Source organism: Zalophus californianus, chromosome 9, assembly GCF_009762305.2.
Source record: "Zalophus californianus isolate mZalCal1 chromosome 9, mZalCal1.pri.v2, whole genome shotgun sequence".
In the NCBI taxonomy this organism is placed as follows: domain Eukaryota; kingdom Metazoa; phylum Chordata; class Mammalia; order Carnivora; family Otariidae; genus Zalophus; species Zalophus californianus.
Window position 1 is genome coordinate 123,402,031 of NC_045603.1, and position 24,386 is coordinate 123,426,416.

At 39.2% G+C, this 24,386-nt stretch overlaps 1 protein-coding gene across 9 annotated transcripts in view; it reads right to left on the reverse strand.

The window, feature by feature from the left end:
- CACNB2 (calcium voltage-gated channel auxiliary subunit beta 2) overlaps nucleotides 1-24,386 on the reverse strand; it is a 389,518-nt gene that overhangs the window by 174,315 nt on the left and 190,817 nt on the right. Inside the window, exon 1 of one of the 9 annotated variants that reach the window (XM_027594131.1) lies at nucleotides 10,297-10,529. The exons of the other annotated variants lie outside the window; for them this stretch is intronic. Within the exon in view, the coding sequence (XP_027449932.1) occupies nucleotides 10,297-10,347 (51 nt within the window). The 5' untranslated portion in view covers nucleotides 10,348-10,529. Of the gene's footprint in view, nucleotides 1-10,296; nucleotides 10,530-24,386 lie in introns of those variants that run through there. 9 annotated transcript variants of the gene reach the window in all.

Genomic DNA, 24,386 nt, shown 5'->3' on the forward strand with positions numbered 1-24,386 from the left:
AACAAAAATATTTGACCCAAAGAGATAGACAGTGGTGTTCCTATACACATACATTTCCTTATATTTTTATTTATTTATTTTAGAAAGAGAGAGAGAGCGTGCGTGCGCATGAGTGCGGGTGGGGGCTGGAAGGGCAGAAGCAGGGGGAGAGAGAGAATCTTAAGCAGACTCTCCACTGAGCCTGGAGCGGGACATTAGACAGTGTTTTCCCCCGTTCAGTCCCTTCCACTGGAGCTCGGGGCTGGATCTCAGGACCCCAAGATCACGACCTGAGCCAAAATCTAGAGTCAGACGCCCAACAAACTGAGCCACCCAGGAGCTCCATAATATTTGTTATATTTTTAATACTAATCACTTTTAATTACTTACTTTGATGTGTAAAGCTCTCTTTCAAGTTTTTTTCAATTTTAACAATAAAAATACTTCGGCAACTCTCTGTTGGGATCGTGCAAAATTATCTTTTTCTACGAACCGACTGTTTTATGGAGCAAGGTGAAATCAATCATTCTGACATCTCCAGGTGATAAAGCCAGCATCCCTGTGATCACCCTTTAAAGCCTCCCCATGTTCATATATTCGCCACCAGGGCTTTTTAACATTATATTTTCATTTAAATACAAGTTATCCCTGAAAACTGATGTAGAAACCTGTAGCCTTAGACCACTTACTTGTTTTATGGGAGTTGAAGGAGAGCAGAATACGCCACCCCAAAAAATTCCAAAGTGGAGTAATGATTATTTTGAATTGAAGTTACTTTAAGAAACAGCTGGTGCAGGAAGGATACTCTGCGCCTCCTCTGTCCCCATGGAAAGCAGGGAATAAATCTCCCACATGAAGACACTGTCCGTTTACCAGGAGGGTAGAAGGCATTCTTATGGCCAGAGATAGGGAATCTGAGGTCTTGTTACTTCTTCACTGATTTGCCCAAACCTTGCCAATTCTTCACAAATGTATTGTTTCTTGGCCTAAAAAGCATAACCCCTGTCTGCTTTGGTCACTTTGAGTCTCATATTTTTATGGGCTCCCATATGTATGAAATTAAGTTTGCTTTTCTCCTGTTCATCTGCTTTATTTCAATTTAACTATTAGACCAGCCAAAGAACCCAAAAGGGAAAAAGGGAAATTTTCCTCCAGCACAGGTTTGGTGCGCAAAGTGGGGTTCTCCCCTAGCTGGACACTGCTCACTCCAGGGCCTCTGCAGCTCCAGGATTCTGGACCCCCTGACAAGAGCCAGCAGAAGGTAAGAGTCCCTACCACGTCAGTCTCCCAGATCGCTGCCTGCAGCCTCTATTGGGAAGAAGAGTAGCGAGAGTCCTTTCGTATTTCTAAATTTAGATTAGCAGGAGAAAATGAAAGGTTCCTAGTTCCTCTCTGGAAAGTACCCTGGTTTTCTGTTGACCCCTTTCCTCCCGGAAATGGGCATTATTTCCTTCTGTCTCTGTCCTTTGTGTCATCTGTAATCAGGAGGAAAACCAGAGGGGAGAATGCAGGCCAAGGTCTTCCAAGCCTGCTGTTTGAGCCGGCCTCACCAACTGGTATGCTCATAGTTTTCACCAGACCAGCGTCTGTTTCGACAAACTTTACTGTAGGTCCCCTAGGTAAAAATGGGATGAGGTTTTCCTTTTGTCTCATTCTATGTCCCGAAAGCTTGGGTTATGACCGGGAGAATATTCTCTCTGGTCCCCACCAGCCAGGAGGTACATGTACCAGCGTGCATCTTGGGGACCAGTCAAATAGAATGGTATTCTGAGACCTGAAGTCATGAACACCCTTCTCTTTGTCTTCCATGCAAGCTCTCGGGGGAATTTGTCATAAGGGGTCCCAGGCCTTAAAGGGCCTTTGTAGTCTGAACCTTCACTGTCTTATTAGTGCTGGAAAAGTCCCATTCCAGTAGCACCTGCCTGGTGTCCCAGATCAGCACGTCTCTGACCGGAGGCAGGGAAAAGCAGAGACACTATTTTCACTATGCCATTGTTACTGCCTGTGATAATGAAGCTCTTTGCTTTCTTAGGCTAACTCTGGGATTGAACTTTCTGGGTCTTGTAAGGGCTGTACCTTTTGTACTCTCTTTCGGGACACCTCTTGTATCCCTGGTTAAGCCATAAAAAGGCTTATTGGTTTGAGTCGCTATTGAGATTAATATAAGATCCTACTGATCAGTGGCCACATGAAGGATCTTTGAATTGGAAAAATGTCTATATTTGGGGGAAACAATTGTTTTTAGAGAGTTTTCATCCTAAACAATTATCCTATTGTATTAGCTAAATTATTTCTAAATAAGACAGAATACTGAAACATTAATTACCAAGCATAAGTTTTACCTAGTTTGGCTTATTACAGAGGAACTAAAGATATTTGAGTCTGTTAGTAAACATGTCTTGTACCACACTTAAAAATTAAACTATGAGGAAGCCTATGTTTCTATGAACTATAAAAAGTTTGCCAATCTAAAGTATACGGATATAATATACACTGCTCACTTCTTAGTTTTTAGTAGAAATTACGGTTTCTAAGAGTTAAGAATGAATTCTAATTAATAAATACGATTAAAATAGAAATAGAGCAAATAAAGTAGAAATAATAAAGGAAACAAATCTTTCTGCAAGAAAAGTGAAAAATGTTTTGGGGCGAGAAAAAGTATCAGACACGGCCATGAATTTTTGTTAAGAGAGAAGACAGTAATTTGTCCTAAAATACAACTGGTTATTTCAGAATGAGAAAAAGGGAAACAAAGGACGAAATAAATGGAAATAGGCGGTTGGGAAGAGAGCTAGAAAGAATGAGAGAGAGAATTTTATCTTGTATAATCAGGTTGGCTAAAGTTGAATTATTAATAAAGGTTTTAAAAACAAGCTTTAATAGGGCGGTTATGTAAAAATAAATCTTAATTTTCTTTCATCTGCAAATGGGACAAAGTATTGTTGGATTCTTGGTCTGCTGCTGATTATGAGAGGCAAAAATTTTTCTTTACGTTTTAGTAAATCTGCCTAGAAAGCAAAGATTTTGTGTCTTACCAAAATAATTTCCTAATCTCCATTTTGTTTTAATCAGGTCTTTGATTACCTAAGAAAACTGAGTCTTCTCAATATTAAATGAGCTAAGTTTTGCTCACAACTGTGTAACCTTCTGTATTTGTTTTTATAATATTTTTTGTCACTTTGGTTAAATAGCTAATTCAGTCTTAAATTTTGTGATGTTCCATAATCTTATTTAGTCAAATGTCCAAAACCTTTTGATATTTTTGAAGAAGCTTTCCCAAATCAAATTCTAAATGAAATCTTTTTGACCTCAAACTAAGTTTGGGATTTTCTAAACCCTAGAATATCGCAAAAGATTTATTCCTGCACCCCTTATAAAAAAAAGGCAGAATACACTAATTAAGTTTATTTGATATGTTAAATTGTCAAACAAGAAGAGATGGGAAGCAGTATCAAATAAGAAGTGATGCTAAACTTTCTTTAGGAAATATATATATGGGGTGCTCGCTTCGGCAGCACATATACTAAAATAGGAAATACATATATGGAAATTATTAATGTAAGTGTTCTAGAAATTGTTATGAAATTCCTAAAAATCTGATGTGTCCTGGTATAATGCTGTCAGGACTGACATTATCAGTCATAATTCTAGTAATTATTTTAAAATGTATGTTACAGAAACAACCAAATTCCCTTGTCAATTGCCTTATAATGAACTCTCATCAGATCTTTAACCATGGTTACTTTTAAGTCTTTTGTCCTTTACAGAAGTTATTGCTCTACTCTGATGCTTTTGCAAATATGTTTCATCTTCACAGAGGCTCATGGAGAGGACTCTGACAAGTACTCTAGAATAGAGTTTTCTGATAACCTTAAGATTGTATCACTGAACTGGGTAAGAATTTCCAGGACTAATGGAAAAATTGAATTCAAGTAGAACAAGAATGAATTACATGGGGCTAAATGAACTGCTGAGGATGATTATCATTTTCATGACTTTTTGTTTGAAATACTGCTGGTTCCTTGAAGTTGTATTTCTCGAGATTTAAGAAAACATTTTTCTTTTCCCCCCCACTCCCCGCCCCTCTGTTACCTATGACCTAGAGCAATTTGGTAACGTCTACCCATGGACAAAGATGAAACAATTACTCTTTCTCCCTACCTGATCTCCCCGTGGATTCTCTCTCCCTCCCTCCCTTGCCCCTCCCCCTACTCATGCTCTCTCTCTCTCTCTCTCTCTCTCTCTCCCTCTCAAATAAATAAATGAATAAATAAATCTTTTCTAAAAAATTTTTTTAAGATTTTATTTATTTATTTGAAAGAGAGAGAATGAGAGAGAGAGAGAGCATGAGAGGGAGGAGGGTCAGAGGGAGAAACAGACTCCCCGCCGAGCAGGGAGCCCGATGCGGGACTCGATTCGGGGACTCCAGGATCATGACCTGAGCCGAAGGCAGTCGCTTAACCAACTGAGCCACCCAGGCACGCCCCCCCCTTTTTTTTAATAAGAATAAATAAATCTTTTAAAAACTGTTTCAGCAAAGCAAACTTTGAAAAGTCCGTATGGTCAACTGTTATTCTTGCTGCGCTTAATGTAAATAATCAGGCCAAGTTTAATGGGCCCAGACTTATTTTGCAAAAAAATTAGTCTTACTTTGATTATCTTTGATAGAAACAGGGTAAACTGTACTGAGAAAAATTTTGTTTTGGTGGAAAACTATAAATAAACCCTTTTGGATATCAGATTCCTGTCCTGTACTAACTGTAAACTAACTGGATCTGAATTCTTCTAGTTTTCTCCAGTATCTGGCTCTAACGTTCCAAAATAACCCATTTCCAATTTTCCAAAATTTCCAATGTTCTCCCCCACTCTCTCACTTGGAATCACTGAGAACTAAAACTGCTCTTTTTTTTACAGCCATGCAAACTAAAGTTGGACAACTTGATACGAACTTCAGGGAAATCACCACAACAGCTCGTGTATAGACAGTCTTCATGCCTCTTGCTGTGTGGCCACTCAGGAAGATCACCAGAGACATCCAAACTGCAAACCAGGAAGTCTGTTAGATTGCTACCGCCTGTCCTCATTTTATCTGAAAATGCTTTGAGTTCAATCTAGAAATCTTGACTGATGACCTGCAGAACTCAGACTGGGTTTATAATTTGCTCTAATCATTAACCCTTACTTTTATTTTGTTTCCATAGAAATGCCTCTTACTAAATACCTAACGGTGAAATCATCAGCAAAATGAAAGGGTAACCTACCAAACAGGAAGATATTTGCAAATGATGTATCTGATAAGGTGTTAATAACCAAAATATTTTTAAAAAATCATACAACTCAACACCATAAAACAATGATTTAAAAATGGGCAGAGGACCTGAATAGACATTTTTCCAAAGTAGACATACAGACAACAGACACATGGAAAGATGCTCAACATCACTATCATCAGGTAAATGCAAATTAAAACCACAATGACATATTACCTCACACCTGTCAATATGGCTAGTATTAAAAAGACAAGAAATAACAAGTGTTGGCAAGGATGTGGGGAAAAGAGAACACTCATGAACTGTTGGTGGGAATGTAAATTGGTACATCCACTATGGAAAACAGTATGGAGATCCTCAAAAAATTAAAAATAGAAATACCAAACAATCCAGTGATTCTACTTCTATAGTATTTATCCAAAGAAAATTAAAACACCAACTGAAAAAGATATATCCATCCCATTGTTCATGGTAGTTTTATTTACAATAGCCAAGATATGAAAGTAACCTAAGTGTCCATCAATAGATGAATGGATAAAGATGTGATGAGTGTGTGTGTGTGTGTGTGTGTGTGTATACTTGTTTTAAAAAAGCCATAAAAAATGAAGTCTTGCCATTCGTAACAACATGGATGAACCTACAGAGTATTATGCTAAGGGAAATAAGTCAGACGGAGAAAGACAGATACGGTATGATTTCACTTATATGTGGAATTTGAAAAACAAAATAAATAAACAAACAAAACCAGAGACTGACTCATGGATACAGAGAGCAAACTGTTGTTGCCAGAGGAGAGAGAGGTGGGGCATTGGTCCAAATAGATGAAGGGGATTAAGAGGTACAAACTTCTAGTTATGAAATAAGTAAGTCATGGAGATGTGAAGCATAGCACAGGGAATACAGTCAATAATATTGTCGCAACTTTGCATGGTGACAAATGGTAACTAGACTTATTATGATGAGCATTTCACAGTGTATATAAATGTCAAACCACTATGCTGAATACCTGAAATTAATATAATATTGTATGTCATCTATTTAATTAAAAATTAAAAATGGTAAAAATTAATGTAAAAAATTTTTAACTGATTTATTTTCAAGACGAAGAAGACCAATTCAGTAAAATACTGGAGCTATTTACCAACTCAACTTCTGAATTGTGAAACTCCTTGGGGATTTCAAAGGTGGGCCTGGAGAGCAGAATATGCCACGCCAAAATAATTCATTATTTTAAATTAAAGTTACTCAAGAAACAGCTGGTGCAAGAAGGACACTCTGAACCAACTTTGTCCCCAAGAGCACAAAGTAAATCTCCCATTTGAAGACACCCTCCCTGTATCGGGAGGGTAGAAAGCGTCCTTACCATCAGAGAGGGAATTCAAGGCCAAAAGTGCTGTATGAACAAACCTTGTTACTCCTTCACTAATTTCCTACTTCAAGACCAAACCCCTGTTTTGTCAATTCTTCACAAATGTATTGTTTCTTTTTCTAAAAACACTGCCTGCTTTAGTCATTTCTTTGAGTCTCATATTTTTATGGGGTTCCTGTATGTACAAAATTAAATTTGTTTTTTTTTCCTGTTCATCTGTTTCATGTCAATTTAATTATGAGAGCAGCCAAAGAACCCAGAAGGGAAGAAAGGGAAAGTTCTCCTCCCCTACAGAATACATGGGCTCCTGTCAACATCCTGTTTTTCCCTTCTCAACTGCGAGAGCAATACAAAGGTAAAGAGAAAGAAAGAATAATAATTCAAAAATTACTAGACCTCTTAGAACATTTAACCTCCTTCATCTTTTTTTGTTCTTTCGAGCTGATTGTATTTCAGGAGCTCTGGTGCTTTACTGTTTGGGAGTTGAGGGCCACAGTGAGCATCTACGGAACTAGAAAATGAGAATGTATACGTAGACTCAAATATTTGCGTATCATTTCCGGAGGGTTTGCGCTTGCCTTCTCCCAGCCCTCTCATCCCAGGTCCACAGATATCCAATTAGGAGTCCCACTTTGCAGGACCATTATTTATTTTAATCTCTCTTTCTTCCAATATGCAAATCAAAAACAGCTCACAAATTTCCCTTGCTGCGTCTCCTAGAGATCATGGTTTTGGATCTCAGAGCTAAATTCTTTATTAGCCATGGTAGAAAATGTAGATAGGTAAGTGCATTCCCGTAATAACTGTAGGTGCTGTGCTAAGCAGTCTATATGCATTGTGATTTTTTTTTTTTAAGATTTTATTTATTTGACAGAGAGAGACACAGCGAGAGAGGGAACACAAGCAGGGGGAGTGGGGAGGGAGAAGCAGGCTTCCCGCTGAGCAGGGAGCCCGATGCGGGGCTCGATCCCAGGACCCTGGGATCATGACCTGAGCCGAAGGCAGATGCTTAACGACTGAGCCACCCAGGCGCCCCTGCATTGTGATTTTTAAGAAAAGTTCTTACCACTACCGTAATGCAGATATTAGTATTCTTAATTTTATAATTCAGAGATGATCAAAATTTGCCAATCACATAGTTATTACTAAGGGAATGGCCTAATAGTCAAAGTCAAGTCTGACTGGATCCAAACACTTTGTTCTTTTTTTTTTTTTTTAAGATTTTATTTATTTGACAGAGAGAGACACAGCGAGAGAGGGAACACAAGCAGGGGAGTGGGAGAGGGAGAAGCAGGCTTCCCGCTGAGCAGGGAGCCCGATGTGGGACTCGATCCCAGGACCCTGGGATCAGACCTGAGCTGAAGGCAGACGCCCAACGACTGAGCCACCCACGCGCCCCCAAACACTCTGTTCTTAACCACAGTCAGAAAAAAACTGAAATTGCAGGTAACATGCTAAATAACCAGAAAAGCCTGCAAAAGTCTGACAGGTCATTTTTGTTGGAAGGAAGGGAGGCAAGGACATAGAGGGAGTGCCCATCTTGATCTAAGAATTATGGTACACAGTTTCAGTCATAAAGAATATTCAAAAAAAAAAAAGAATATTCAAGTTCAGAAACTTAACAATGCAACACCACCAGAATTCATAAAAAGATAACAAATGCACTTAATACTAGTCAGAGTCATATTTTTTGCCCTAGACAGTGAAAAAGTAATTATCAGTACCAAATTTACTGGTTTATTAATTTCACCTCAATCTAAGATAAGAATTAATGTATGGTTTCTAAATGTGTTTTTGTGATTTGGGATTTGCCATGATTTTAAAGAAGTACAACTGATATAAAAGCTGAAATCATACTTGATTAGAACAAAAATAAGGGCCATGTAGCTTATTCAGCCTCCTAAAAAGTTATTCTATAATACATATACGTATTCACATAAATGTATGCATAGATATATATGTATTTTAAAATGATCTCCCTTTATATTATTGTCCAAACTGAAAGAATAACTTCTGTCATTATTAGAGAGTTTTGAGAATGACTGGATGAAGGTGTAAAATGGAAAGAGAACTGTCTTTATAAAGACTTACTTTAAATTTTAACCCTTAAGGCAAAAATCCATGTGTTTATCAGCCTATTCAAACACCGGTATTAGTTAAAATGAGAAGTGATTAGGTCATAGGAAACAAAAACCTAGGATCGGGGGAGAGAAAGTTTAAAAGGATAAAACGTTCCTGTCCCCATCAGCCTTCACAGAACTGAAATTAACTGTACGATAAAGCACTCAACCATTTTGAAGTCATCTAGACTGACATCCCAATTCAATAACTGTGACATTTTTGTGCCCAACTTCCCTGCCGAAAATATTCAAAATGACCACTGGAATGTGTCAGGCAATTTGGGATACTTAGCAACTTGGGTTCGGGATTATACATTTTCCTAATTCATAAGAGAATTCCTCTGCAGAAACAGCCGTAACAGCTATTTTGTGTGTGAGCACATTCTTAGAAAGCAGGCAAGTTTACGGGAAAGGATGATTCCAGATGCCCCTCAGAACAAACAGGTGTTGAATAATTTCTAAATTAAATATTTGCGAGTGGCTGCTTTAGAATTAGTGTGCACATTGCCATCCACGCCAGAGCCTAAAGAACTGTAACTGTGGCATGCAAAATTTAACGGGGCAAACACAAAGAAGGAAAAGGGTGTGCTTAGAAAATTGTAGATGAAATATAATAAAAGATCATTAAAAGCATATAGATTAAGTGACTCATCCCACAGTTTCCTGATTGTGCTAATACTTGTTTTAGGAACTTTCATCTGATGTAACACGTGATTACCATACACAGGTATTTCTCAGGAAGTATTTTTGTTTTTCGTTAGATGAACTTAGTGTGCATTGGAGCTGAGGTACCTTGGAAAGAATTTCTAGGCAAGCTGTATTTTATTGATTTTAAAAAGGTATTTTCGTGTCCTATTAGCACAGATCTTTGTAAACTTAGGGTTTTTCTTTTTACAGGCTCTAATTTACGTTTGGGTTCTAGAATGATGATTACTTTTCTCGGAAGCCTTCCCTTAGAAAGGGCCCCCATAATGATGTGAACTTTACTTTCAAACATCCACCCCGAATCAAAAGATCCAAACATCCAATCTTGGCACAGTAAAGCTCTGTGCTTAGGTTTTTTTAAACATTAGACTCCCATTTCTGTATTTCATTAAATTCACAAATTTTTGAAGTGACAAGCAATGAAATCTGAATTTGCAGCCATGCAGGAAGTCAAATCATCTTGATTTACATAGAAAGGCTTCTGGAAAAAAAAAAAAAGGCAGCTCAGTGGCCGGGCTGTCAGTATGATGCTCAATGCAACAAGTGACTGACCGTCCGCAGCTGGAGAAAGCATTTCCATTTTCCAGCATCTCCCAGGCTCTCTTTCCTGCAAGCTACTACACTGATCTCAATTACATACAATTTAAAACCAGAGTTACAGTTTTTCTTGCTTAAACCCCCCAGAACATTTACATAATCACATTGCAAATGACATTTCTGGCAAGATAAGCAAAACTTTTAAAAAGTGAAGCAACGAACCTGATTGAACTTGAGCTCGCTAACAATAAAGGACATTCCTGTTTTCTTTAAACCACACCGTGCATCTGGCCTGCCTCCCTGCCCGCCTGCTTACCCCAGGAATGATGTACTTAGTCTGAGGAGACATGAGGCGTCTGTCAAGCATGCCAGCCCCGTTCCAAGTGGACCCAGCTCTCCAGGGAGCAAGAATGTGCTTCACAGGGGCAAGAACTCAATAAAAAAGCTCAAGGCAGCCAAGTCTTGTTTTGCTGACCGGCATATCAACTGCTCTCCTCTTCCTTGCTGGCTTAAGGTGTGCGTTCTTAGCCAGCCAGTGTGACTTTCTAAAAGTTCTTCAGATTATAACAGTTCTCTCTGTTCTGGAACCACTTAGGCATCGCAGACAGGCTCATCAAAGTCAATTAACAAACGCAAGTGGGAGGGTCTTTTTCTCCTTCCAATTACGTCAGCTGGCTTGCAAGAGCGAAGCCTGCAAACTTGTGAAAGCGACTAACATTTCATCAATGTCAGATGGAGCCTTCCGGGCAACACTGGCTACATCGGTGCTTAAGGATACTTTCTTTACTATAGAACAACAGATTGCACAACTGGACGAGCTGTCCAGGTTCAAGAAAACTACTAGACTGTGAAAAAAGTCTGGAACACAAGCGAGAACATTCTTGTGCCTACATCCGATGAAGAAATATTTCCTCCTTTGCATACAAGAAAGTGATATCTTTCTTTTGTGGTCACCTTTCACATTCTCCTTGTGCATGAAAAATACAATTTTTTTTCACACAGCCAAATAAATACCACTTGGATAAATTTAATTTTATTTCAACTGAAAACATCTTTTCATGCAAAGACGACTTTTAAAAAATGGAACAATAACCACTATACTCTAAGAACATGTTTGTAAAGCATGTAACAAAGGATTACTATCCAGAAGAGAGAAAGAGCTCCTAAAAACCAATAAATAAAAGACCCACAATATAAAAGAATAAGGAGAAGAAAAATGAATAAATAAACCACAGAAGAGAAAAACCCAAGTGGCCAAGAAACATGAAAAATGCTTGACTTCACTGCTGGTTGGAAATACACATGAAAATCACAATTTACCATTTCACACCCATTCCGGTAGAAACATTTAAGGTATTTGAAATACCAGATCGTGGTGAGGACATCAAGTAGGGGTTGTTGGCACAGCCTAACCAGCTACCCATCATGCCTAACCTGCAAGCTAAGAATGTGTTTTACGTTTTAAAATGGCTGAAAAAAAAATCAAAAGAAGACTGTATTTTGCGACACACAAAAATTAGTTGAAATCCAAATTTCGGCATCCCCAAGCAAAGGTTTACGAGAACACGGTCATGTTCGTTCATTTATGTAAGGTTGATGGTTGCTGTTGTGTAACAGGAGCAGAGTTGGGGAGTTATGAGAGAGACCATGTAGCTTACCAAGGCTTAAATATTTCTGGTCCCGTCCTTCACAGAAAAGGTTTGCCAACCCCTGATGCAGAGCAACCAGACTCTCAGATGTTGTTGGTGGGAGTATAAATTGGTACAGCCATGTTCAGGATTTTGCGAAAGGTGAAGGCAGCAAAGTTGTTAATGACCACCAAATGACCTTTGCTGGCCATTCTTTCCCTCACATAACCACACGGAAGTGTAGGAACAGAATGTCCCTAGCAACACTGGGCATGTTAGTAAAAACCTGGTAACAAATGCAATGTGTAGCAACAGGAACCGTGGATAAACAAGGTTTGAGACACTACAGCAAGGAGAGTAAAGGGTTTATAAGTTACTACATGGATTAAATCCCCACAAACATGTCCGCAGAGAAAAGCAAGTTGTAGGAACTTTATACCTTAAGAACCTAGGATATAATTTGTATAAAGTTTGCAGATGTGCAAAAAAACTATATGCTTTCTATAGGTAGTGAAAGTATAGAAATAAATATGAAAAAGTACTAAATGCAGGAGAGTGGTTACATCTGAAAAGGAGTACATCTGGAAGAATTCCTGGAGGATGGAGCAACTCTATTAGTGATATTTTATTTCTTTTTCTTTTTTTTTTTTAAGATTTTACTTATTTATTTGACAGAAAGATAGAGCACACAAGCAGGAAGAGAGGCAGGCAGAGGGAGAGAGAAACAGGGAGCCTGATGCGGGGCTTGATCCCAGGACCCTTGGATCATGAACTGAGCCATCTAGGCTCCCCACTGATATTTTATTTCTTAAACTAGGTTGTACCTCCACCATTGGCCACTATATTATTTTCTATGTATTTTTTGTAACTCTGAAAAATTCATAAATGCATTATTTATTCATAATAAAGAAATAATTTTAAGATTAGAAAAAAGAGTGGAAAGAATGAATCAAAAATGCCAAATCATTATATAGACATTAAAATGTTTATAGGACACTTTCATTATATAACAAAATACATATGATATATGAGAGTAATTAAAAGAAAAAGAGTAGCTTACTAATTTTTTTTTCTCATAATAGTGACTCCACTTTGTTAAACATATTTAGAGAAAAACTTGTAAGGAAACATGAATTCTATTTATAGTGGTTGCATCTGGGTAGTGGGTTGAAGGTAGGTTTTTTTTTTTTCTCTCCTTTTAAAAATTTTAGTATATTGGGTGCCTGGGTGGCTCAGTCGGTTAAGCATCCAAGTCTTGATTTCAGCTCAGATCATGATCTTAGGGTCCTGAGATCAATCCCTGCCTCAGGCTCTGCACTCAGTAGGGAGTTTGCTTAAGATTGTCTCTCTCCCTCTGCCCTTCCCCTGGCTTGTGCACACACACACACACACACACACACACTCTCTCTCTCAAATCAATCAATCAAAGATAAAAAATTTAGTATTTTTCAAACTTTTTATGGTAGGTTTACATTATTTTTTCAACCCTCCCAAAAGTTTTAAGTGTCTAACTGGCAACCAAGGATTATCCAATTTGCTAGGAAAATTAGAAACCTTTGTTTAACTCATTATTTACTTCACATTAGGATATTTTATATATTTGTGAGGGTAGATATTAACTTGTAGAAAGCTGATAGAAATGCCAATGAATTTGACCAGTAGAAACAAATTCGTCTAGTAAAAATGCTAATGATTTCCATCTTGTATAAAAGATACCACCCCCCCAAATGACTGTAATATTGCCTGGTACAGCAGTAACCAGTTCTGCATCTAATTTAACAATCTTAGCCCTGTATCATCCTTTCAATGACTATAAATACTTAGGTCTCTCCCATAATCTTTTAAACTGGTTTTACCATCCTTCCAGTTTCCTCAATAAATTAAAAAAATCTTTGACACATATTCATTGTACATTTATTTGCGATAAACATGCTTTAATTTTTGAAAAATTACACTTGGACATCAGCCTTCAGTGTTTCTGACAATGACATATATGATTGCTAGCTTTCCAAGTCTAGCCCATATTAGTATATAATGCCACTAAAATATACTTCCAATAGAAAAATATCAGTCACTAATGTTGATTTCAGGTAAGCAAAAAACAACTGGGGTTTGAAAAGGAGGAGGAGGAGGAGAATGGAAATTCTGAAAACCAATTTCAATGCCTTTCCAAGCTCCTGTAGTTTCTTTAAGAGTAAACAAGAGTATGTCCCTGTTACAGGAACAGCATTTTTCGCACACATTAAATAGGATTTTTTCTTCCTTTCAAATGGAACTGAGGGATGTTTTCTTGAGGACTCTGGGAAGACAAAGAGAAACAGAGAAGAAGAAAGGTGATTTAAGAGATACAGGTATCAGGGACAAATAGACTATTGAAAGTGTAAGCAAGGAAGGTGATAATAGAAATACATGCAGGATTTTAGATCAGTTTATCATGCCAGATACCAGAAGAAATGACAAAGCCAAGATAATTTGGTCACTGTCCAGTGTTAAGAGGGTAGGAAAGGGAAAGCTACCTTAATTTAGGTGGGTAAGTCAATATCCAGTAGTGATTTTTTTTCAGATTTTGTTTATTTACTTGAGGGGGGAGGGGCAGAGAGAGAGGGAGAGAATCTTAAGCAGATTCCGCACTGATTGTGGAGCCCAATGCAGGGCTTGATCCCACAACCCCAAGATCATGACCTGAGCCAAAACCAAGAGTCAGATGCTCAACCGACTGAGTCATCCAGGTGCCCCTCCAGTAGTGATTTTTTTGGTTTTTCATACGTTTGGCAAATTTTCAAGCTAAGTGTTTGTAATTTAGAGAATGACTAAAATACACACTCACAGTATAGATAAAAATAAAAATATTAAAAATGACATTTTCTGTTTTTTCTAGGTATAAAATAATTTCCCTGGTTTTATAAAGCATTTTCATTGTTAAGTACTGGAAAATTAAAAAACAACAACAAAAACAGAAAAAAGAAAACAAATAGCAACAATTATCCTTGCCATCCCTCAGGTTCCTAATCTATGAAAAGGGGAGAAGACTTCAAAAGAGAATTGTCAGGGGCGCCTGGGTGGCTCAGTTGGTTAAGCGACTGCCTTTGGCTCAGGTCATGATCCTGGAGTCCCGGGATCAAGTCCCGCATCGGGCTCCCTGCTCAGTGGGGAGTCTGCTTCTCCCTCTGACCCTCTTCCCTCTCGTGCTCTCTGGCTCTCATTCTCTCTCTCTCAAATAAATAAATAAAATCTTTAAAAAAAAAAAAAGAATTGTCAGGATTACATGAAACATCTAATACGCATCTGGCACATCAGAGATGACAAATAAATGTTAGTTTTCTTTGTTATAACTGGGTGGTTCTCAGCTGGGAATGATTTTGCCCCTAGGGGACATTTAGCAATGTTGAGGGACATTTTTGATTGCCACACTGGGATGGGTGGGTGGTTTACTGGCATCTAGTGAGTAGAAGCCAAGGACGCTGCTAAGCATCTTATATGCACAGGCCAGTCTCCCACAACAAAGAATTTTCCAGCTCAATATGTCAATAGTGCTGAGGTTGAGAAATCTGAAGGTGCCCTTTATATCAATGCTATCAATGTGAAATTCAAATCATATCTACATCTACTCCAGGTCATCTCAATGTGGGATAGAGGGTTGGAGAGGCAAAGGGCAGGGACAGCGGAAGCCGAGCTCTGTCAATTGGGAACATTTCAGAGGCAGCCCCTGGGAGCTCAGCCACGTGCCTGGTTATGCTGTGATTTTTTTTTCTGGAGAAGCCAGTAATCTAATCTAATCTAATCTAATCTAATCTAATCTAATCTAATCGAGACCAAGAGCTACCTTAGTGTCAGATTTTGGATGGAAGGACCAGAGGTTTCTGCAGTCCCTACTGGCATTCACACCACTAATCCTTTGCTTTAGCTTGTTTCCAATTCCCTTCTACCAACACCCCCAGCACCCCCAAGTTGTCTTTGCTAAACTGTGAAAAAGGCTTCATGAAATTGACATTAGAACTAGAGAACTCCGGGAGTGCTACTTTTATAACTAAAGAAGCATGCTCACCAATCTGCCAAGAGAAGGGCTCTCTGTGTTGCTACATTTGTATTCAGAATTGTTATTATCTGTCTACAAAAACAGAAGGCAGGGAGGAGAGCTTCAATAGTACTGAATCCTCAATTTGAGGCAACAGTCCCATTTGTTGTTTTAAACTTAACACAGCAGCAGACCTTTCTGGAATGGGGGGGGGGTGGCGGCCAGAGTATAAATATGTTATGTTGCCAAGAAACAAAAAACAAAACAAAACAAAAAAGGCAAAATTTTGGAGATCACCTATTTCGAGTGGCCACTCTAGACTTCAAAGGCCAGACTGTTTATCTAACGGCAAGGATTGTGAAAAAAAACAAAAACAAAAAAAACTCCCTTGATCACACCCCCGTGTAGACCTCCTGCCATCAACAGTGTCCTCTTTGATTACAAAAGGCCACACGATTTGTGTACAAATATGGATAATCATGGCGTGCATTAGCCAGACAGTGAATCATAACAGCAAAACAAAACTCTTAACGTGTGTGTACACTCTAAACCTCCCATGTGTTTTTGGTAAATAACAGCCAGACACATTGCTTTTCTCAAGAAATAAAATTAGGAAACAATTCCAAATGCTATAGAGAAAACAAACAAACAAAAAACCCAAAATGAAAATAGTCACATTTATAATTGAATTTTCTTTCCACCTAACTGATATTGTTGTCACTAAGTTTATTTATTTTTTTTATTTCATGTGACAACAAATTCCAACAAATTTCTACTGGTTATTGATTCAGAGGAACATGAGAAAGAACAAAGCAATTTTTCCCCACATCTGTACTATTTGACCCAAATGGTCGTGCTGTTCAATTTCTTTCCGCACGTTTTATTCCCGTAAATAGTCCGTTATCAACCGTGGCCCTAATTCATCTAGCTGCGGAGGAAGGGAGGATCTTCATTTAAATCAGAGCCACTCCAATAAAGAAAGCTCCCCTCTTTTATTTCGGAAAAAATCTAGCAGTGGATGGAAATCAGCTAGCTTCTTGTCCTTCTTCCCTCCTTGATAAAAGAGCTGTCCCCCCTTTTTTTAACATATTATGCACTTTATCATTAGTTAAGAACTTACATTGGCCAAACAACTTCCCTTCTGAGACAATGTACTAATTTCAAACATATCATAACTGACCAACTACAAGAGCTGAAAGGAACTCTCTTCTCCACCGTTTGTCTTCCCTCATTATTGGCTAAGATAGACTTGAAAATATCCTTGAGATCTGTTATTAATAAAGAGCCACAGTAATTTTAACTTACATCAAAACTGCTACTTCAGACTATTCTAGGACAAACAAAAGGAGGAGAGGGTGCTTTGGGGGCTCCTTTGACCTTTTTATTCCCCCATGGATCTCTTCTACTGTAAATTTGACCCCAAAAGGCATAGCTCATAATTTTTTTGGTACTTGCAACCTGCATTTAACATAATAAAACTCTCTTTCCTTACCATTAAATGTCTTTCCAGAGTGATCTATAGGATAAACTGCTGGTGACTTACTGAATGAACCTATGTAATTCAATGTGTTGTGTTTAATGTTTCAATATTTCCCTTTAAAACAATTGCCACTGAATTATGCAATATGAGGTGTGTGCTGGGGATTAAGGAGGTTACCTCAAGTGCTGGGTTTGCACTGTGTTTTTGAGATACCCCTGCCCCCAACATACACACATCCCATTTCTTAATCCTCTTCTCCCAGCCCTGCTCTATTCTGCCATCTTAAGGGTTTTCCTCCTGAAATTTTCACTTCTCACCTGCGTTGAGGGAGTAATTAATTATCCCCTACTCCTGGATTACCTGCCCTCAGTTTCTCTGAGGTGGACCTAAATATTTGAGGTCTTTGAGTTCCAGGCTCTTGCATGTAGTGCCAACAAGACACCTCCCCATGAACTTTCAATAGGATTCTCAAACATACTTGCCTCCAAAGGAACTACTTATTCTTCCCCCACCCAACACCCCAGTCCTGCACACTGTAGTGAATAGCACCACTGTCCTCCTGTGGCCAGACCAAAAACTCACTGGCAAGAGCCAACCTTTGTCACCTCTCTTATGACCTGCTTAGCAATAGCCCCTAACTCACTTCACGATTACTGTCCCATCTCCACAGATAGCCTAAGTTGTCTCTTCTTTTTCTTTTTATTTTTTTTAAAGATTTTAATTTATTTATTGAGAGAGAGAGAGAATGGTAGAGAGAGAGCACGAGAGGGAAGAAGGTCAGAGGGAGAGGCAGACTCCCCGCTGAGCAGGGAGCCCGATGCGGGACTCGATTCCAGGGACTCCAGGATCACGACCTGAGCCGAAGGCAGTCGCTTAACCAACCAAGCCACCCAGGCACCCAGTTGTCTCTTCTTTTTAAAGATTTTATTCATTTATTTATATGAGAGGGACAAGCAAGGGCTCGTGAGTGGCGGGGCAGGAGGAGCAGAGGGAGAGGGACAAGCAGACTCTGCGCTGAGCAGGGAGCCTGACGCGGGGCTCGATCCGACAACCCTGAGATCATGACCTGAGCCCAAATCAAGAGTTGGATGCTTAACTGACTGAGCCACCCAGGTGCCCCCCCAAAGTTGTCTTTTTTAAAGGATGAATTTGTTTTGATCACTCCGCTGCTTAAAATCTTCTAATGGTTTCTCCCAGTGCAGCTGAAATAAGCACAGAGTGCAGGGCTGGTGAAAACTGGCTCCTGGCCACATTTCTGACCTCACCTCCCCTCACGCTGCCCGTCGGCGCCACAGCGGAAGCCACACTGGCCTTCCTGATGTCCCCAGACTGCACCACATGCATTCCGGTGTCAGGGATCTGCATTTGCTCTTCTATCCAGTTGGAATGCTTTCCCTGGAGACCCACACATGGCTGCCTCCTTCTTATATCATTCAGGTAAACCCATCTCCTCAGAGAAGCCCCGATCTCTGGGACCAAGGTGGAACTACTCTCTGTCACAGGACCCTGTTCGATTTTCTCTACAGCTTATAGCAATCGTTGAAGGTACCCAAGGTACTGATTTCTAGATCATACTTGCCTCTCCATTAGAATGAGTATAGAACATCTGGCTTGTCCACCATGCTAGTTTCAGCTTTATTACGGCCACCATGAACATGCTCTCTTTCTGCTTTCAGAAGAGGACGGTCTGGTCCGCTATCTAGTTAAAACCTGGAAGCACATTCAATAAAGTGGAAAGGACACTAGACTGAGAGGTAGTAGAACGGAGTGAGTTCCAACTCTGCTGCCATTAACTAACTGGTTAAGTGACTTGATATGCCTGAAGCCTCAGAAGCTTCCAATGCAAAGAGAGGTTGTTCAACTTGTCACTCCAAAGAGAGACTAATGACTTAGTCTAGTCCTACCACTAACAGTTCTAAAATTGTTATTCCGTTAAACACGCTGGAGGAAAGAGACTTTATACAATAGTCTCAATTAGTTAGAGCTTCCAGTTATAATCTCTAGGAGATTCACAACTAATTTAGGTAAAAAAAAAAAATGGCCAAAATAATTGGCACTTGCTTGGTTAATCAAATTTTCACCTAATTCTTACTCAAACTAAACCTTGATGACATAGTGACTCTCTGATATCTCGCTGCATTTGCAAGTTGATCATATAATATAGACCTAAATAAAGTCTGCCAAACATTCTAAGTATTAAATAGTGAATATGATTTTTAGGACTTATTTGTCTAATCTTTAAAATTCCAGCTTTAGTCAAGTGTAACTGACATAGAAAACTGTAGGATATTTAAAGTGAGCATCATGCTGGTTTGATATATACATGTATGTTGTGAAAGGCTCGCTCCCGTCTAGTTAATTAACATATTCATCATCTCGCGTGGTATCTTTTTGTAGGGAGTGCGGGAACACCTCGTGTTGTCATTTGTACTCATCATGTTATACCTGAGATCGTCAGAGCTTACTCATCCTATAGCTAAAAGTCTGGACCCTTTTATCATCTTCTCCCTATTTCTCCCTACCACCTAGCCCCAGCATCCACTTTCCTAATCTACAATGAGCTTCTAAGTTTTAAAAACATGAATTTATAAATTTAGTGCAACAGAATAAAATTAAGTAGATAGAGAAAATAGATTTAAAAATAGATCGAGGGGAAACAATGAGTTAGGGATACAGAAAAGCACACAGGACTGCTAAAAATAAGATCATGAGCTCAAATGGAATGGTTCTTACCATGTGGTTTAATTTTACTAATCTCCGATGAAGTAGTGAAATAAGTTGATTTTTCTAGATGTAAATTTAGTGTAAATCACAAAAACGGAGACATTTACTCCCTAATTTCTACTACAAACACAGACCCATCTTTAAAGCTTCTATCTCCCCCACACCACTATTTTTATTATGGGATGATTTAGGAGTACCAACTCTAAGAAAAAAATATATTCCCAACCACATTCTTAAAACAACGGCGGCAGGTTTCATCATTTGCTTTTATGAGAATAAAAACTTGAGACTCTTGCTCTTATTTTTTGAGGAATTTTGGAATATATTACACGTGGGACGCTTATTCTTGTTTTAAAAGGAGATTAACAACTTCTTAGTGCTTTATTTGGGGGGACCTTTTTCCTGAGCATTTATGACTCTTTTTTGTAGTACAATTGTGCATCTACATCAATAGCATTTATTCCTACCTGGCCCAGAATACACACATTCAATCTGACTTCATCGTGTACCACAACTGAGTGAAGAAAGGATAAGGGAGGGGCGCCTGGGTGGCTCAGTTGGTTAAGCGACTGCCTTCGGCTCAGGTCATGATCCCGGAGTCCCGGGATCGAGTCCCACATCGGGCTCCCTGCTCAGCAGGGTGTCTGCTCCTCCCTCTGACCCTCTTCCCTCTCGTGCTATCTCTCATTCTCTCTCTCTCAAATAAATAAATAAAATCTTTAAAAAAAAAAGAAAGGATAAGGGAAAAAGGCATAAAAATAAAATTCTCACAAGTGAAGGACAGAGCGTGAAGGAGAAAAGTGGGAAATACATCTATGGATCTGTACTCCTAACTACTTTCACTGTGTACATTCCTCAGGTTGGCAGTTCTCGAAGTGTGGCCTGAGGACGCAGAGACCATTTCAGAAGATCTTTGAGGTCAAAACGATTCTCTGAGTATCAGGTGAAAAACTGGAGATATCCCAAAAATAAACATGAAGTTTTAAAATTGTCTCCTTATTCTCTACCTATCCGATGAAATCATACGCTACAAATTTCCAAATAAGCCCTGCAGCTTGTTTCACCCCTTATAGTGAGTGATTCCTTTCATTGAGCCCCAAATATATGTCAATGTAAGTAGTCTCTTCAGGATAAATGTCTCGCTATTCTGTACTGGTCTCTGACGGTGAGAGAATATATTGTCTGTTTCAGAGGTCCCCGCCTTTGATGATGAGCACTACGATCTGATAAGCAGAACTCCCTAATGAATGTGTAGATCGACTATATAAGTGCATCTTAAGGGGCACCTGGGTGACTCAGTTGGTTAAGCGTCTGACTTTGGCCCTGGTCATGATCCCAGGGTCCTGGGATGGAGCCCCACGTCAGGCGCCCTGCTTCTCCCTCTGCCCTTCCCCCTGCTTGTACTCTCACTTGTGCACATGCTCTCTCTCTCAAATGAATAAATAAAAAATTCTTTGAAAAAATAAGTGCACCTTAAGTATAAAGATACTTAAGTATAATGTGGTTAATCTGTGAATTATGATGCATACGATACATAAGTGGTTAAATCGGGCAAACACCACCGCTTGCTTGAAACCAGTGGTTCTCAGCTCTGTTGCAAAGTGGAACCCCTGGGGAGCTTTAAGTTCTACCAATGCCTGAATCCAGCCCCCCGAGATTCTGACTTAATTGGTCTGGGATGCAGCTTGGGCATGTGGAGTTTTAAAAGCTCCCTAGATGATTCTAATGTGCAGCCAAGATAGAAAACTATTGCATTACAGCTGTGTAAATTCTCATCTTCTCTCTGCAGGTTTCATCATTGTTCCCTGTTTGGTCTTTGTGCCTAAAATTCTTGTAGCTCTCGAATTCATACCCTGAAACCTAGCCCTTGATGTTGCCATGATACACCCTGTCTCCCGGTGTCTTGGATCCTTCCAGAGAACTGGCGGCAGAGTCTAATCACTCCACAGGCAGCTTTTTCATATCCAGTCTAACTTTCTATCTGCTACTAGCATTTGGCACTTCTGACCTGTCCTCAATTAGCATTCTGTATTCAGCCAGGCCTTTGACACAAGTTCCCTTGGCCCCAAAGTCTGAAACCAGACGCGTTGGTCCACACTCAGTCCCAGCTCCAGAAGCCCTAGCGTGCTGAACCCTGGCCATTCATGAGAGGAAGTTATCAGATACAGTCTTAAACTTCTGCCCTTAGCAGAGCACAGGCATGAATGTGGTCATTAAAAACACTGCTGGTGCAATTTAGTATTTCCAGATGTGCATATTTCCACAAGATAGTATTTAAGTACATCTGATATTGTTGGAGGCTGAAGAAATGAATCAAAAGAGAATTATGTTGTTTTTATTATGAACATGTAATGAATACACTTACAAAAAAATAAATTCTTCATATAATAGGCATGTTTTTTGTGGTCACTTGTCTTGGACCCTGAAATCCGCAGGTGCTTTGGAACAACATAAGAACATATTTCAAGGTTTTATCCAAAACAAAACGAACAAATCACGAATGTTCTGGAATATAATTTTTTAATATCATGGAAGTTGGACTTATTAGCCTTCAAGGAAGGGTTGTCCAAGGAAATGCTTTTAAAAATCATTATTTTCTACTTGCTGAATTAATGTGGAGCATTAATAAAAATTAGAAGCATATCTCATGGTTAGAGGCATAAGCTGCCATATTCCAAAGAAAAATGAGGATGTCTTAAAGTAGAACCTCCTCCAAGTGAGCTGTGATTATTAAGATCAAATGGGATCTTGTTTATTTTCAGTTTTTAATGTAATACAGTCAGAGGGCGCAACAGTACTGATGGAGTCTGAGGAAGGAGGAGTTGCATGTCTTCCTTCATCTGCTCCTTTTGCCTGGACTGAATCTTCTGCTCTTGGCTTTTCGTGCATAAACTACCAAAAACGAGCATAGTTGGGTCAACATCAAATTGCACTTTGGATAACCAAGATGCAGAATTACCTTGGAACATGATTGTGAATTCAAAGCTCTGTTTGCTCTGGGGAAGGGTTTTACATGACCAATTACTTATTTTGGATTTCCACATTTAACTCAAGGTGGCTATGATGAGAGGATCATGTTTCATTCATTCCTAAACTAACCATTTGATCCATTTTTTCCTTTCCTCTACTGATTTTTTTTCCTTTCCATTTCAGTATACTAAGCTCAGGTTACTTGCAGGGGCTCCTATCTTCTGTTATCCATTTATTTTGAAAATAAAAGGCAGAAGAGACTAGCACAGGAGTTAGGACAGTAGGACTCAGCATCCCAAAGAACTAGACGGGGGTCTTGACTCTTCTGCTTAATAGCTGTGTGTTCTAGGGCAAGTGATTTTCCTCCACAGGCCCCAGGTTTTGCAACTAACAGTACAGACCCTCTAGACTAGCCATATAATTTGTAGGGTGCAGGGCAAGATGGAAATGTGGTGCCTTTTGCCCAAGATTATTAAGAATTTCAGGATGGCACTGGCAGAACATTAACCCAAAGTTAGGGCCCTTCTAAGCACAGGTTACTATATCACTGTGACTATGTCACAGGTCATCATGCCTGGAAAGACTGACTGTACATCTTCCATGAGGCTAGTGTCAGGAACACATGAGACAACATACATAAAATGCTAAGCCCAGTGTCTGGCACACATAAGTTTCCAATAAATATAAACCATTTTTTAAGTATTATCTCCATTGCTCTGAATGCTACATTACTCACTTCCCAATTGGTTTATTTCTCCTTGAATATTTCTAGATCACTACCACCCATTCATTGTCTGTGATGGCAGTGAGAGCAAAATTTCTGCTGTGGGATGGACCCCTCTCCCCACCTCGGACTCCCCGGGCTGACTTCCACCCACATTTTAAGACCCAATTCGAGCTTCTCTTCCTTTCAGAAGCATTCCCTGATCTTCCCAGGGTGAGAGGCTCCCTTCATTGTCCATTCATTGCATATTCCTCTGTCATAGCACCAATCACTCTGTAAATGCAAATAGTTACCTAATATCCCTCCCTTCCCTAAAGTCTGTAGCACCTCATGAGCAAAAATTGTGTGCACTCCTCTTAGTATCATTGTGATCTAACACACAGATGGTGCCTAATAAACACTTGGTGCATGAATAAATGAATGACCTATTAAATCTCCATAAGCTAAAAGTATTAGCCAAGATTCATTTGACTCCCTTGCCGTACCTTCACTCTTATGCTCAGTGAGATGTTTAAAATAGGATTTTTCCCTTTCTTTGTATATGGTATATTGTATATTCCCTACGTTGTACCATTGTGCTTAATGTTCTGTTGTATATCAGCCAGGCTGTTAATGGCTATAAATGACTTTAAGATTGAGATAACTAGGTTTTTACTTTCTCATTTTGATATGATCAAAGACCTGTAATCATATTGTAATGCTTTAAAACGTGCCTGAAGGAAACTCACTACTATTATTTCTGGATAGGAAAATAAAAGGGTAGGAAAATCTATTAGCAACATGTAGCTCCTAGCTTTCTCCTTCTTAGTTCAGTATAGTTACTGAATGTGAGTCTATCTTTTCACTGAGACATTCCAAGTAAGTG